The sequence below is a fragment of the Tachypleus tridentatus genome, chromosome 13 (assembly GCF_004210375.1).
Source record: "Tachypleus tridentatus isolate NWPU-2018 chromosome 13, ASM421037v1, whole genome shotgun sequence".
NCBI lineage: Eukaryota > Metazoa > Arthropoda > Merostomata > Xiphosura > Limulidae > Tachypleus > Tachypleus tridentatus.
Window position 1 is genome coordinate 68,799,762 of NC_134837.1, and position 17,939 is coordinate 68,817,700.

The 17,939-nt window shown below is 32.1% G+C and overlaps 2 protein-coding genes across 2 annotated transcripts in view; one reads left to right on the plus strand and one right to left on the minus strand.

Moving 5' to 3' along the window:
* LOC143241043 (UNC93-like protein MFSD11) overlaps positions 1-5,821 on the minus strand; it is a 60,436-nt gene extending 54,615 nt beyond the window's left edge. Inside the window, 1 exon segment of the mRNA XM_076484504.1 lies at positions 5,512-5,821. Within this exon segment, the coding sequence (XP_076340619.1) occupies positions 5,512-5,613 (102 nt within the window). The 5' untranslated portion in view covers positions 5,614-5,821.
* A 6,412-nt stretch (positions 5,822-12,233) lies between these two features.
* Positions 12,234-17,939, plus strand: part of LOC143239601 (FERRY endosomal RAB5 effector complex subunit 3-like) — a 67,551-nt gene continuing 61,845 nt past the window's right edge. Inside the window, exons 1-4 of the mRNA XM_076480840.1 lie at positions 12,234-12,281; positions 14,012-14,053; positions 15,251-15,314; positions 16,820-16,866. Of these exons, the coding sequence (XP_076336955.1) occupies positions 16,864-16,866 (3 nt within the window). The 5' untranslated portion in view covers positions 12,234-12,281; positions 14,012-14,053; positions 15,251-15,314; positions 16,820-16,863. The remainder of the gene's footprint in view (positions 12,282-14,011; positions 14,054-15,250; positions 15,315-16,819; positions 16,867-17,939) is intronic.

The following is a 17,939-nucleotide window of genomic DNA, read 5'->3' on the forward strand; positions in this document are numbered from 1 at the left end:
TCCCCCTCACTTAATATAATCTTAGGAGCCTGAAACACTTTAACATACTAAAATAACATCACTGATTAGAGTTTATTTCAACTAAACTATAGGAGCTTAACACAGATAATTTCAGCATTTTAGATTCATTAATTATTCCATTAGATTTAAGTTTTATTTTTTCTTATATTAATGACTTTATGGTTTTATTCAAAAGGTATACTTTTTTTCTCTCTCTCTTTTTTTTTTAATATGGTAATGGCATTATCAACCATGTTTTCATTAATCATGTTTAAAATAGTTATAACATAAATTTTGGTCAGAAATAAATAACCAAGTTTTAATTTGACTACTGTGAGGTAGTTTTTCATGCAATTTCTAAATTCTTATGGTTAACGAAAAATGAGAAGAACAAATTATTACTAGTTAACTGTAGAAAATCTGTTAACTGTATAAATAATGGTCTACAGGTTACCAAGTAACAAAATCTGCACATGATATTTTCATCATAACTTACACACGTATATTCACACCATGTTACTATCTAATAATGTCACAATAAATCATTCAGAAACTGAAAATACCTCAAATGCAAATAACTACACCCTATTACACAACACTATTCATACTATACACTATACAAAAAATCTTGTTATACAGTATTCAATGTATCAAACAGGAATTACTCTGTGGTACCAATATGTAGCTTTAAGCTGTGAACATGCACAATAACAGCTACATTAATCTCCACTAAAACAGAAATTATTTTTTTGCAGTATGTTAGATAAACAGAAGAAAAAAAAACTTGTCTGTAGAAGTGACTAGGAAGTCAACAACAGTACAAACAAGACTTCAGATGGTATCTAGAAATATGATCCTTTTTTTTTTTCTCTCAAATCAGCATCCAATCAGTGAATCTACTCAAACACAAAAAAAAACATACAAGTATCCAGGTCATTTGCTGTACTAGTGGGATGGTCTACAGCTTGCAATAGCAAACTACAACAGGTTCAGTAAAACCTACTGAGGTCATTGACCTCCACTAAAACTTGCTTTGTAAAAGAAAAAGAAAAGAAAAAAAGAGTCATAACAGGCAATGACCAGCTCCTGTACAAAAATTAACAAGTCTTCAACATAAGATACAGTACAAAACTAATTTATTTCATGTTATTAACTATTTAACTAATTTTCACAAATTTTAAGCTAATATTTCATTACAACATTATTAGATTGGAAGATATATGTCCAATCCTCTAGTGTGTTAACCAGCAACTTCCCAAAACTATAAAGTCCTTTAGGAGAAACAAAGATATTTCTTCCAGTTAGGTAACTTTTAAAAAGCAATTCTTCACACATAACCTTTATAAGAACAACAAATATATATGATTTAAATAATAGAGTGTATTAAAACTAATGTTGGAGAACTTGTTGTATATAAATTCTATATACATACATCTTTAGTGAAACAGCACAGATCAGATTAGCTCATTGCATGCTGTAAGGACTAGTACTGGTAGTTCCTCCTACTGACTGAAATGCACATGTTAAACCTGCATGTTTTCATACGTTTCTAATACTTACAAGATACACAAACCTTTCAGTAGAATGTACACTACACATTACATGAAACTTGGCCAATACTATATTAAAAAAAATCATGTGACATTTAACTACTAGTGTCAATGATTAGCTATCGGTTAATCCATCCTCAAAGTAAACATCAGCTGTGTTAAGTGTTATTCCTATCGCCAAACTTAGTTTTATGTTATTATTAGAAAAGAGTTCATTAATCTCTGCCTGTGGTTCCATTGAACACAAATATCTACAGTACTTAACACAAAAACATAAAACAGTATTTACAGAACATTTTACTTTTATGAATTAATTTCAAAAGTATATGAAACAAAAAGTAGAAAACATCTTGCAAGTCATATCTGCACACACTGAAAATATTTGTGTTTATTCACCTATTCTTTATACACTGCTTACATAAAAGTTGAACAGTAGGCCAACTGTAGGCATTGTGTTAGACATTTTGGGACCTTTAAACATACAAAGCTCAAATATATTACATAAGTTAAACAGTATGCACTTGTTTTGGTTGTTCAAACTTATTTCATTCTGATTATATTTGCTCCCATAACTTTGTGTAATGGCATTTTCTACTCTTAGTTTTAGAGCTTTGTTTATAATAACTGGTGCTAACTACAATTAAATTACAGTCAGAACAGTTATGATGACAATATATGCATAGACTGCACACTACAGTGTGAATATCTTTGAACAGCATGCCATAGTAGCACTAGCCACTGTATAAAGAGGAATGGCAAATTATCAACTACTGTTTATATGTAGAGATTTTTTATAAAGCCGCATTATATCAGCATTTCTCTAGTTTTGTTTTGTTGTTGTTATTATTATTATTATTATTATTATTATTATTATTATTATTATTATATAGCCTCAACATAGTCCTTCATATTCAGATATGTAACTGACAAAAGGTTTGATTGAAAGATAAGATACACATACCATAAAAGCATTTTGGTGTAATATACATAGTTCATGAATCACTTCTCTACATCTAGATATACTAGCACATGTATTTAAGACTTTAATTCAAAAGGAAAAAAATCAGGACATGAGTATTAAGCATTAGTAAGATCTGTGTAAAATGCTTTACTTGAGAGTATGAATAATGTACTGGTATAACCTATGTAAATACACAAAGAGAGTACAAATGATGTAATGGTATAATCTATGTAAATGCACAAACAAAATACAAATAGCATACTGGTATAACTTGTGTAATATTATTTATTGCAGTGCATGATAAATAATTATCAGCTATATCAAGCTGAAACATAAATCAACTTACTGTACATTAAAAGATTGCAACAATGTCATCTTATACATTATAAAGCAAACAATGCGATTGTAACCACCTTATCTTTAAACCAAAGTATCTTCTTTAACCACTAATATGTTTAAAACAGTAAATTATTGTATTAAAAGGTCATGTTAATCTTTATTGATTATAAAACAAATCTCAACATAATTACACATATAAAAAGTAGCTACTATCAGTATAACGTGGCTTGGGGTTATTACAGACCCTATTATAGTAACAAAGTACAAGTATAAATAGAAGTTATTGTAACTCTAATAATTATAGAAAGCAACTGTAGACACCTGTCAGTAATAAATGAAATAGAAAAAAGTACAATCATACAGATATTGTGTGTGTGTATATATATTGTATATACATATATTGTATTTTAAAATTTGATTAAATGACAGAAATTAATTTTGTGAAACTTCAAAAAGATAAATTTTTGACTGTTTGAGTGAACATACATGTTAAGCAATTAATATCTTTGGTCTATAGATCAAAGTATACATATTTAAAACTGTATTAACATCAAATGTAAATTCACTTATCTTATAAAAAGCAAACATATACTAATTATATTTTATTAAAAGTTCTTCACAGACTTGATAATGGTCATTTAAGTATCCATCCAACTTTAAACTACATGCAATATTTTCTCTCAATCATGAACCAATTTCTCATGAACTTTGGAATTCTGAATCACCCAATACTCTAAACAGTTGATGTAGAAGTAATGCATTGATCTCAAGTCATGCTTTACTCTAATAAAAATAAAAATTCCCACAGCACATGTAATACAAGAATGTATTCAGACTAATTAAGTATGGTAGAAGCTTGATCTAAGGTCTCATAAGTTCAGACTACAACTGGATTACATACAGTAACGGAAGCTAATACTGTATGCTGTTCTTTTAATAGTTTCTGAGAAAATTACTCAAGTATGTATGTACTTATATACTATTCACAAGGAAGTTGAATCGCATGAAGACTAGAATGAGAATATACTCAATTTAATTAAACAAAATTTGAACAGGAATTCTATACAATCTAATCATTAACATAAAATTAGTTATAACAAGAACCCTGTTGGTCTTCTAGACTTTATCATCAACTAAACTAAAAAGAAAAACACTTAAAGCCTGCCTTTATCATCATTGAATATTTACCAAACATTCCCTTAAACTTCCAAGATTTACTGCATCTTAAAATAATCCACTCTAAAAATCAATTACTCTTTCACAGAAATAAACTCGTCTTAGTTGATAATGACTCCTAGCTGCCAAAATTAATATTTATGTCCCCTTGTCTTGTCATTCTAAATCAGTATGAAAAAACACAATGTATTAACACTATCAAATCCTTTAACAATCTTAAACACTTCTTTTTCATGAAAAAACAATTTTCAAGATCCTAACTTAGCCTCATATAACCTTCCCATCCTCAACACAGTCTAAAACCCTTTCAAACAATTTAATGTTATTCCTAAGGTAAGGAGCCCAAGACTGAACATAATACACCAAAAGTGGCTTAACCAATAATCTATACAATGAAATTATAACATATTTAGACTTACATTTCAATAGATACAAAATACTATCAAATCCACCCTATTGTTATAGCAACAGCACACTGTGTAAATGCTTTAACTTTAAAGAGACTCAAACACGTGATATATGGGATTCTATTCATTATATATGCATTACTAAACCTGTTCTGGATCACTAAAGCACAAGAAACATTTGAATCAGACCCTCCTACTATCAACAAATACCTTTAATTACTTTAAACAGATCCACATTCTACAAAAGACAATCAAATATTTTCCCATTACAACTTTCTTTGATTTTAAATTGTATGTATATATAAACCTTTAAAAACCATAATCCTTCAAGGGTTAAACATTTTTAAGTTTACTGAAACTGTTGTGATCTATTTTTGTGGGAAATGGTAAAAAATCTGAAAAACAAAAAGAAACATTATTATTTTATTTTCATAACCTTTACTCAAGTTTATTGTAACAGAATACGTGTTTACCCAATTTTGTCATAACTTTCCATTTTAAATGTTAGAAATAAAATTCATACACAGTTTACGAATCCAACCAAGTTACAAAATTTAGTGGGCAGCAAACTCTTAAAACCTGAGTTCTAGTTCTTTTTTAAGATTTTAGACTATTCTCCTGACAAACAAGTTACTAGAAAACTTTTATCTTGATTTACATGCCCTGTTAGCTTTATAACTGCTGAAAAATAGTTGGGGTACAATTGTAGTAATAATATTAAAACTTACATTTCTAAATGAAATATGTTTGCAAGTACATATGTGTGTGTGTGCGTGTGTGTTCATATCTATAGACAACATAGAACCTTCATGTTATATACTGAATAATGTATATAAATTATTATATATATATATATACATATGTGGAATCTGTATATTACTCATTTTATGATACAGTACCACGTTGCTGGGTCGTTTCTACTTTATATCTTCGTTAGATATTATTATAACGAATTTTCTGGATTGACAATAATTTTCATGAGTTATTAATAATAAAAACAGTTGTGCAAACAGTAATATTTAATTAACGGTAACATTATGAAACAAGTTATATTTAACTATACTAGTCTGTAGATTACCTGTATCATCCCTCCAGTCTGAAATGCAGTGAATACAAACATGAAGGTAAACCCCAAAATTACGACATTATAAAGTTTCGGGTCAAAAATCATCTTCACCATAAAATGGAACACAGTATCTTGTGTTTTTATTTAACAAAAAAAAAAAAAAACTTTACACTTTACTCTATTGCTACAGTAACACTACTTTTCAATATCATCTGCACTCTCGTCTCCAAATTCGTTTTTCTTTAACTGTGAATAACACCAATACGGAATCCAAACACAAGGAGCAAGCAAACGTCTTGCGTACCCACCACGCTATGCAACTAGTGAACGAAAAAAGAAGTTAACACGTTATCAAATCAAAAAATAGTCTCCAGAGCACAGTACAACGTATACACTCACTTGTATAAACTGACCTCTTTCTACATCACCGCCTTCTCTGATACATTCTCTGATATGTGGTTTTTGGTAACAGCATGTAAATTTGTAAATAACAATAAGTTTGGCCCGAATACAATTTCAAAAACAAAACAAAAACTAATTACGTAATTATACACAAATTTCAAAACCTGACTTAAAATTTGAAGTTAAAACATTAATTGAATAATAGCAGTGGACACGCCCGACAAGAAGGGGGGTTAGGGGGGAAAGTGCTCCGGGGCCCGGGTGTCTAGGGGTCTCGGGAGGAGAGCCTATATATACTCTTCAAAAAAAGAAACACAAAAGGGATATTTTTTTATTTTAAAGAGAAATATATGTAATAACGTTACAAGCTCAGAGTATGTGATGTTACACGTGTTAAGACACTGATTGTCAGACCAAAATGACAATAACAGTTGTGCACTTTGAAAACGGAGGAAAACATCGGATTTTTCGACAAAACGCATTCGTGTCCAATAAATTTGTTTGAGAGATCTGCATGTTCTGCAAGTGCAACATGTGCAAAATCCCTATAAAATTGACGGGTTCTCGGTTTCCATAGCTCAGTGTTAAGCCACCGACACGCAATACAGTTACGCCAAGACTGACTGAAGCACAACGCAACAACGCCATTGGTCGATTGGAAGCAAGCAAATCTCGATCAGATGTTGCCAGAGCTGTGAATGTCCACCCAAGCACCATCACAAGGCTATGGAATCGTCACCAACAACATGGATCAACTCGTGACCGTCCACGATCTGGCAGACCTCGTGTGACCATGCCCGCACAAGATCGCTACATCCGGTTACGTCACCTTCGGGATAGGACCACCACTGCGACGTCTACTGCCTCAACCATACCAGGGCTGTATAGGATTTCCGATCAGACCGTACGCAACCGTCGACGAGATTCTTAGGTCCCATGTGCAACCCATCATGGTGAACGTCAACGACGTTTTTCAACATGACAACGCCCGTTCTCACACAGCCCGACTCACCACTGTCTTCTTGAGACACCATAACATCAACGTTCTTCCCTGGCCCTCCAAATCATCAGATTTAAACCCCATCGAACATCTTTGGGAAGAGTTGGACCGACGTCTGCGACGGCGACAACCTCAACCGCAGACTCTACCTCAGCTTGCAGCAGCTTTGCAGGCTGAGTGGACAGCCATTCCACAGGATGTGATTCGTCATCTCATCGCTTCCATGGGCAGGAGATGCCAAGCAGTTATTGATGCTCACGGGGGGCATACTCGTTATTGACGTTGAGTGACGTTAAATTTCAACTAGTGAGCGTGCATCAAGCACTTAACACTCCTACGAAAAGTGGGGCCTAATAGGCTTCAAAATGATTAAAATACCAATAAATTATCCTAAAATATATTTACATGGAACAATAATAAATATCATCACAAAGATAAAATTTCTTGATATAACTTAGGTGGCTGTTTTGAATTAAGCACAAAGCTACACAAGAGGCTATTTGTGCTCTCCTCATCACGAGTATCGAAACCCGCTTTTTAGTGTTGTGAGTCCACAGACATACCGCTGAGCCACTAGGGGCGATATAAGTTAAGATTCAAAATTAACGTAAAATAATTATATCATTCAAATCAGAAATAAAACTTTCCAACGGCCAAACTATGTTAAGAGATTATCACAAAAGTCACATAAAAAAATACATTGACCTTGTAATGGAATATGCCTGTCCTGCTTGGACAATGTACCATCAACACACACACAAATAATTACAGACAGTACAGTTGTTGTTGTTGTTTTGAAGTAAGCACAAAGCTACCTAATAGGCTATCTGTGCTCTACCCACCACGGGTATCGAAACCTGGATTTTAGCGTTGTAAGCCCACAGACAGATGTTAATGAGTTAAAAAATTAACAGATATTAATTTCCTACATAAATACGCAAACATTAAACCAAGAAAGACAGACTTATATGTCCCCGTCTGGTAAAGCGGTAAGTCTACGGATTTACAACGCTAAAATCAGTGGTTCGATTCCCCTCGGTGGGCTCAGCAGACAGCCCGATGCTCTTGAAGTTCACAAACACACAGGGTGCAGTGTGTGACGTCATTTCCGGTTCCTTGATAGTGCATTTTGAGATTCGAAAAAATAGTTGAATTTTACTGAATACGATTTTTCTTAAAGCACTCAACCCGAGATATTTATTCACATTTATTTAGTTTGTAGATGTAGTTGGTAGTTTCGTCTTATATTGTGTAGTTTGCTTTTATTTGTGTCATATTGTTATATTTCAAATACGCGTCGTTTCAAGAATTCGAAGTGTGTTCAAACTTTAGAATGCCAGAAAGTGAAGGTAAACGAAAATCTATAACAAGTAGATCACTGTGTAAACTGTCATTATCGCGATGAAAGGGAAAGCAGTAAACGACGGTTGAAGTTCAACGAATGTGTAAACGTGGGCACGAACGACGCATGCTCGAAACTGAAGAAAGAATAGTAGCTATATATCAGCAAAAGGCGCGTGACAACAAAAGATGTGGTGAGGTAAATAAAGCACATTATTTGCTTGGTATCAAATGCTTTTTCGATAATTTTAATGAAACTTGTATTTAAACTCACAATTGTGATATGTTATGGGATCTAGACCCCTGTTTACATTGCAAAGCGTATCTATTTCCAGGGGAAAGAAAAACAGTGTTTCAAAGGTGGGCGTGTTTTATTAGAGTCTGAAGAAAATCTCCCAGAAGTTTTACATAAATGATTTAACATCAGTAATGCTGAATTTGGGTGTAAAAACAGGTGTACACATTTCTTGACAAATATCAGGTAATACAGTAGTGACCTTGCCATGATAAGTATTCCTATTGAAACAGAAGTGAATATGCCAGATTTCATTCCGACTTTTAAGATATAGGAGCAAATGTTCAATTTGTGTCTCCGTTATTACTAAATGAAAGTGAACGTCCAGATTTTCACAAATATAATTCTATGACACTGACCGTGAGTTACAAAATCGTACGAAAAGTATAATTTTGTGTGTGTGTGAATTTCGCACAAAGCTACTCGAGGGCTATCTGCGCTAACCGTCCCTAATTTAGCAGTGTAAGACTAGAGGGAAGGCAGCTAGTCATCACCACCCATCGCCAACTGTTGGGCTACTCTTTTATCAACGAATAGTGGGGTTGACTCTAACATTATAATGCCCCCACAGCTGAAAGAGCGAGCATGTTTGGTGCGACGGGGATTCGAACCCCCGACCCTCAGATTATGAGTCGAACGCCTTAACCCACATGTTGTTCAACAACAGCTGTGTAAATGCCTTTTATCTTTGGACACGAAAAGGAAAAAAAAATCAGCAGAGATTACCATACAAGGCTGCAAATCGCTCATAACCATCGTACACCGTCACCCCTACCATTTGTTGGCACCCAAGATGGGCACTGGCGACCGGCTAATTTATGTAAGTCTTTCTCTTGAGACTAGACAGCAGACGAAATATGAGTTAGTCCTTCGACACATCTTACAGAACAGAATGAAGTGCATGTTTGATACTGATTTTAGCGATATATCAGTGTTTTTTGCCAGCAAACAAACAATCAAGATATAGTGCTACGAAGATTTATTGTTTTAATTGCTAAAATAGCTTCCGAAATGCAATTAGAATAATTACTTGTGTTGTGCTATGCATATGCCTGATGTATTTAAACTGAAAAATGTGTGTTTAATCCATGAATATTTATACATTATAATTCGTCTATATATAAATGAAACAAGACTTCTGGATAATATCACCTTTAAAAACTATGGCAGGAATTTTTGTAGCAATATTTCGAGTAGACGTTCTTTTTCAAGCCAAAAACTACCCGAGAAAATGAATTACTGCCAAGGGTTAAATATGCATATGCAGCCATGATATTGTCCCTGTGTTGTTGATGCCATCCTTGAGGACTGCTTGTGTCCTTCTATTGTTCTCCATAAACATCCACTTATTTGACTGATTGTGTGACTCCTTGGCTGTTGCTATATATGAATGGAGTGAGATTATAGTACAGCTCTAGACTGCTCTCCTAAGAACCCTTCTGTTGCAAGAGCAAGACATAGTATTCTCCCTACTTATGTATGTCATTCTTGTTTCCATAGGTTTAATACACCAGGAAAACTGACAAAAGTAACCTCTGAAAAGAATGTTTTCTTTCTGAGTTTCTTTAAATCCAGTCTTTTTATAAAGCTGATCTGCACCAGTCATTCTTCCTGGACTACATTTCTCTGATTTATTTTCAGGTTCTGGATTCTACACTAACTCTACATATTTCTTGTAGCCTATTATTATATTCTCTGTAGCTTCTAGTTTTATATTTCTATGCTACAGCATTGGTATTCTGACTTTCAGTTTTCAAGAGATAACTCTACTTGATTTTAATTTTATATTTATAGTATTAAAATAAATTTAAAATTGGTACTTCTGTATTACCTTCCCCCCATCTTACTTAGATTAACATTTTCAAAATGACTGCAACTTTTGATGAAATTAATTTTTGATGAGAAATGAAAGCTTATTGAAGATTCCTGATCTTGTGCCATAAGTTACATGGAAGATGGGAGAGTGAAGGTGTATGGGTAAGTTATAGATGCTCAGCAATGTGTAAAGAACATTTAGAAATCAAGTAACATGTTTTGTTGAGAACATGAGTTTATACTTAACAAGGACAGGATTTTAGTATGAAACTCAATTCTAAAAATGTAAAAGTTGAAAGGTAACTGTGTAGATATCAGTATTTAATGGGTAGGTAACATAAGTCATTGTACATGGGACTACTGTGTTTAAAATGTTTCTAGGTAACTTTATTAACATTTTATGAAAACATTTTTACAAGAGGAAATGCCTCCAGTGGCTCAGCAGTATGTCTGGGAACTTAGAATTCTAAAAACCGGGTTTCGATACCCGTGGTGGGCAGAGCACAGATAGCCCATTGTGTAGCTTTGTGCTTAATTCAAAACAACAACATGAGGAAATGACAAGTTATTTAAATTAAAATGTTCTATCAGTCTAAATTTTCAAAGTGTGAAAACAAAAAAATCTTCATATTTCAGTTCGATCTTTTCACCTCTTGAAAACACCCGATATGATCCTCTTAAGTGTTGCTACATTCTACACAGGTAGGACAAGCTTGTTGCTGTTAAAGAATGATTTATTTCTATAGTTTTGTGACAATGCAAGGTTCTATAGTTTTCAAACCATGCCTTAAATAATTGCAAATATTTTATTTTCACTAATTCACTAATGTTTATGTAAGGTTTTTATTTCCAATAGTCCCCACAAATGTGGAGTTATTCCTAAAATACAAGTATCTCTTTAGAAATGTTATAAAACAATTACAGGTGGAGTATTTTTTTTCTGTCCAGTCATATATAACAAACATCACTTGTCTTTACTTATTATTTAATGCAACTTTTTCAAACTGCCAGATGTCATTTCAAAATGCTATTCAATACTATATATATATGTACACATTGTAAGAATAGATTAACTGATGTTACACATTTTCAAATCAAAATGCCTCTCATTTACACTGTGTAAGGTTGTGCTCCTTCTGTGTAAGAATGTTATAAAGTAGTGCATGTAATAAATTATTGTTTAGATCATTGATACGTTAAGTAATACAGAACAGTTGTAAAGCCCTATCTTTTAAGACATTACCTTTCCTATTGAGATAGAAACAAGTAAATAAAAGATTTATACACATAGGTGTAATTTCACATGTATGTAAGACTTGCACTAATTAATAAAATCAGCTAGTATCAAACTACCAATGGAGATAATTTAACAGAATAAAGTTTCACACACTTAGTTGTACTTAGTAAAACTTTTGTTTATTTTATCCACAATGTTTCACCAGGTTTGTTTAATCAGTTATATGCCATACCTCTCTTAACACATGTTGTCTTTAAAAATACAGGTAATTTTCTTGTACATTTTCTGTTTGATTATTTATAACCAGTGGAAACTGATTTTAAGTTACTGCATTTTTCAAGAGATTAGCTTACCATCAAAAACAGTTTTGAGTTCTACTGGTTCAATTTAGTATGGCTAATACTTCATCGATTGGTTTGTTTTGAAATTTATGCAAAACTATACGAGAGTTATCTGTGCTAGCTGTCCCTAATTTAGCAGTGTAAGACTAGAGGGAAGGCAGCTAGTCATCACCATCCACTGCCAACTCTTGGACTTCTCATTTACCAATGAATATTGGGATTGACTGTCACATTATAATGCCCCATGGCTGAAATGGCGAGCATGTTTGGTGTCACAGGGATTCAACCTGCAACACTTGGATTACGAAGTCGAGTGCTTTAACCACCTGACCATGCAAGGGCATTGAGAAGGTAAGAAAAATAGTTGGACATTGTCTTTTTTGTTGTGTATTAATATTTTGTGTTTTAAACAGGTATATTTAATATCAATAAAAAATTACGTAAACTAATAACAACATTCTACAAATTGTAAGAGTAACTTTAGTGGAGATTTTGAGGATTAAAAACAAAAAATACAAGACCCATGTTTAACTAGTAAATTTCTTGTTTTGTTATATGTATTCTTTATTTGTTAGTATAATTATAACTAAAATGTAAAAATGAGAAACTTATTAGGTTTGATTAAAAAATAACTAAATTAAAAACTATCAATAACACAATTACATCTAATGAGAGCAGTGTGTAAGTTGACCATGCATGCTGTTAACTATATATTTTATTTATAAAAAGCTTCCCTACTGAGATAATCTGTGTTGGTGCTAATCTCAGTAGCTGTAAAGCTGTATGTCTAAATGTCTGGGAAATTTGAATTAGATGTAACTGTAAGAATAAATAGTGTATAGTTGTCTGGAACAATATGATCAAAAAAGTAATTTAAATATGTTTTGAATTTTCATGGTGGTTACAAGGTTGATCAAGGGGAGGTCTGAGCCTGTATACATTGTTAGGGTAGAGAAAATAACAACTAAAATATAAAACTTTATTGATGTAAACATTGTTTATATTTATCAAGGACATTCTAGATGATATGTATATGATTTTTGAAAACTGTGAAATGACAAAATTATTTTTAATTTTAACATGAGAATCTTATTGTACTCAGAGTAGACAGGCTCTGACCTCATAAATTCAGGGTAAAATCAACAACATACTAAAAGCCTTGAGAAATTTAACAAATATATATATGCATATAATTACTAAATTAAAGGTTATAGTATGTGTACTTTCATTGTTACATCATAGTGAAAATGTTGCTCAAAATAATTAAGCCCATGTTACATAAAAACTTTAAAACATTCTTGCCACTTTTATAAGTGATATGAATGTCTTCACCCTTTCTACACTGGATCTGTGGATTACATTAACCTTGTAATTCTGAACTAGCCAACAGTATTTGCTTACTATTACTTTTAATACAGTAAGCATATCTTCACCAAATTTTGAAAGCAATGAGTAGACATTATAAGTCTTTTGTAAATATGGTTTCATGCTAAGATTTAAAATACTTCATCTGAAAATTGTCCAATTTCACTTCTTTAAAACTTCCAAAATAAATGTCAAATATTTTCTCTTGCTGAAACTTTGCCTACATTATTTTTTTCTTCCCAAGTTCTGTATGCTTTCAGTTGGTTTGACAAATCTTGTAACCATCTTGAAAAATACAAAATAAATCTCAATAAACAATCCTTTTGGAATGACCATGGGTTATAATTGGATATTATAATTGATTATTCCAAGTAACTTAAATGTTTTTAATAGTATATGTCTATTTATACTATGTCTATTTATTTAATTTTATTGTTTTATTGCCCTTTGACCTGTGTCTAACTATTAATCCCACCACAAAAGTTTTAAAATACTCAGCAAAAGTGTAGTGCACATGACAATGTTGAGTGATATAACTCACAACCTGCTAACTAGCACATCTTGTTATAACCTTTTAATATTTTTTTCCTTACCTAAATTAATAAATTTCTAATTTTTACACTGTAGTTACACATTTATTCACTACTTATTGTTATAAAAGTAAAAGGAAATGTCATAGTAAAGTGATATGTTTTGTTTGATGTTCTTATTTGCAGATAAAAATGAAGCCTACATTTTGTACAAATGGCACCAGTACAGTAAGTAATTCACCTAAGAACATGTAGTGATAACATACACAAAGCAAACAATGTCCTAAGATTGCCATAATTTATCCAGCTTTCTATTTATGGCATAAGATCCTTAAAATCTTACTTTAAGCTTGTTCTTGTGACCACTGCAAGAGAAATTTTCGAACTGAAGACAAAATAGATAATACTTTGTACTCAAAATAATGTAATATAATACATCATTTGACAGGTTAAAACCTTGGCTTTCTATTGGTTAACAATAATATAGCATAAAACCCCAGCGAGAACTTTTAGTAGTTTGTGAAGTGGAGGATATGTTGAGTAGACTTTGCAAGTGGGTTTTATTTTCTGGGTTATGACCCTTTAAACATACAAGACTGAAGACAATAAAAATTATGGTTTGCCTGAGTAATATATGTATTATAATAAGCAGTTTATAGTGAATTCAGTGATTCTCAGAGAGGTCTCAAACAGTGATGGTTTTCCTAAATGCTTTGGGGTCACTTGAGTTGTTAAAAAGTGCTGTATTAGCATTTTTTAATGCAGTAACCTTTTATCTTAGTTGGAAGATCAATCATTTGGTACCTAAGAGATATTTGGTTCAAAGCTGATTCAAGGAAATTTAAATAAATTATATTACCATTGAGAAATCTAGCACCAAATCTGTAGCAGTCCCACAACCCTTATGTAAGGTCTTTGTTATAATTCGAGTTGCTGAATAGGCCATTTCTAGCAATTGCTAGTGGTTTAAGTCTTTATTTCAGTTGGTATAGCAATCCTGTAGCATCTAGAAGGTTCCAGATGTTAATCCTAGTTGAGAAAGAAAACAGTTAGATAACTAGAGATGTAACGACTAAAGTTATCACATAAGTACTTTAAACAAGTTTGCTGCTGAGTTTTTAATTGTTATTTTTAAATTTAACAAAGATTTGTGTATGTTACAAACATAATAAAATTCCACTGACCTCACAATAACAATTATTTCATCCAAGAAAGAATATATTAATGTAATTGATTTTTACTTCTGTTTGTTAACATGAAATTTTATAAGTGTTAAGATTTTTTTTAATTCATTAATGCATGTGTTTATTTTTATGATGTGGTTAACATTTAGCTCAGTGTTAACAGTTCATCTTAAGATACACTAGAATGGCACTTAAGAAAAATCTAGATTTTTATCTTAATTTTTTTTCCTTCTTTTTTTAGTGTGTATATTGCCTTACTGTGCAGTTTATTAATACGCTTTTGAGACAGCTGTTATAATAACCAGGTATGTATGAATTTTTTTTAGATTTTCATGTATTTCTAGAAATCCAATTAAAAAACTTCTTACATTACCTCTTATCCAAAGGGTAATATAAACATATAATTAAATACTTTACTGTAACTATGCTTCTGGTTTTATTTAAATATGATTTTAACTTGCTAAATCCAAGATGAGAAGTCACAAGTCATAACGGGCCAGGCATGGCCAAGCGTGTTGAGGCGTCGACTCGGAATCTGAGGGTCGCGGGTTCGCATCCCTGTCACACCAATCATGCTCACCCTTTCAGCCATGGGGGCATTATAATGTTACGGTCAATCCCACTATTCGTTGGTAAAAGAGTAGCCCAAGAGTTGGCGGTGGGTGGTGATGACTAGCTGCCTTCCCTCTTGTCTTTCATTGCTAAATTAGGGACAGCTAGCACAGATAGCCCTCGAGTAGGTTTGTGCGAAATTCAAAACAAACAAACATAAGTCATAAACACTAACTTAAGGTTTTATTATTCTCAGTAAATATCCAAAGCCAAACAATAACATTTTAGAGATAGAAAGAAATTGGAAGGAAAAATATTTTCGTACTATCTTAGGATGGAAGCTGTGAAAGAATTAAAATTTGAACGATGGATGTTGTTATAACAGTTATTTTATAAACAGTGAAAGTATGGGAATAAGTGAATAATTATAATTCAACAATTCAGATAAAAAATTACATTAATTTTGTGGGTTTTTTTCATTTGCATTTTATTTTTCTGAGTTAGTTAAAAATTTTCCGTTGCAGAATCTTGTCTCTTTAACTGGTAAGGGTTTCCTTACTGACACTTCCTCAGAGGTGACATGTATGCAGAATTTTTGTGATTGTACTTGTTTGAACTTGTCTTTCTATGACTTGTTAAAACTGTTAACAATGTTGTTTTTCAGACTCATGATTTCATGATTGTAACCCATTCATCCATGTTATGTGATCAAACAGTACATAATGACCAGTTCATGAAATGTAACAAATTTAACAGTAATTTCATAGATAGTAGCATAATTAGTATCTTAAATACACCACCTGTCCTAAGGGTTTACCTTTAACATGTTGAAGAAAGCAAGATAAATATTATGACCATATTTAGTACAATAGTTACAACAGAAAAGTATGACCACATTTAATACGATAGTTACAACAGAAAAGTATGACCAGATTTACTGTGTTAAGAACTTAGCAAGTATTGCATGATATATTTCATGCAAACATTAATAAAGATGTTATAATATGGAACCAGTAGGCGACTTTTTATTTGTATCAAGTTTTCAGTGCAATGACATATTTTATACAAATGCTAATTCTGTTATTATTAATGATACTTCTGGCAAGAATGAGAACCAATTTACAATTTATGTGAATCTAATAACTGAAATATTAATGGTATTAAATCACAGTGAGAATAGAAGGACTAGGGGACACATGTATAGATTTTGGGAAGGTAGAAGTAACCTTCAGCTAAGAAAGTTTTATTTTTCCAACAGTGTGATCGGCCTCTGGGAATGGGCTGCCTTCACATGTTGTAGACATGGTAAGTTTGAGTGAGTTCAAGAGAAAGCTTGATAACTATATAAATGATAAGGGCTGGATTTAAGATTATTTTTTAAAATATATAATAGTTTGAGCTCAGTTTAGAGAATGGGACAAATGAGATGGACCAGTAGGTCCCATGTTGTCCTAAATATTGTTATGGTAATAAAATTCAGTGATACATTTTTCCCAGGTTGTAAACTTTTTAAAATTATTTTACTAGTTATATGATTTCTGTTGACCCCATGTTTTGTATAATAACATTTTTAATTTTTAGCATTACCAATATGCTTACTAATAGTTACTGACTTTGGCTTATTCTGTTCCTTGTTACATGTGTTATGGTATTAATTTACTTTTTTTTCAGGTGTATCCTTTTTCTTGTTTTCTGATAGTGATACTGTGTCATTCTCATGGTAATTATGTACTATTCTATACATATTATGTCCCTTGATTTCATGTTCCCTGATGTTAACTCTGTATTATCTAGATGTATTCTGTGTATTCTATTTTTATGTTTTCTGATGGTATTTCTCTATTACCAACAAATTAATTTGACATGAATTGAAGTTTAATGATGAAAAAACTGAACGGTGCCAGCAACAATAAACATTTGATGTGTGTGTGTGTTGTAGCGATCAAGTTTCTTTCTCACATATTTTAACTCCCAAAGAAATCATTCACATTGAGACTGATAGTTCTTTTCTTAGGTATGCTAAGTTTCACAATGAGGTCACAAATTTTAAGAATAATTAAAACCTTTTATCCCTAAGTTGCTCAACTTCAAATGATATTTAATTAACCTTTCAAAATACAAAATCTATTCAAATTTAAGGACCTATTACTTAACTCTGTTCATTCCAGTATTGTATTTAAATACACATGAAGTGGCTGTAATACCACTTACAGTTGTAAAACCAAATAATAATTTCACCTGACAGTCTGTGATCACATGCAAGTATCAAGCAGAATTGGTAAAAATATTGTCAAATCCACCAAACTCCGTGATCCACATGCATAGTGAAAACATCAACGACCCATCTTGATCACATATTTCACAGTCACCTCTTCTGG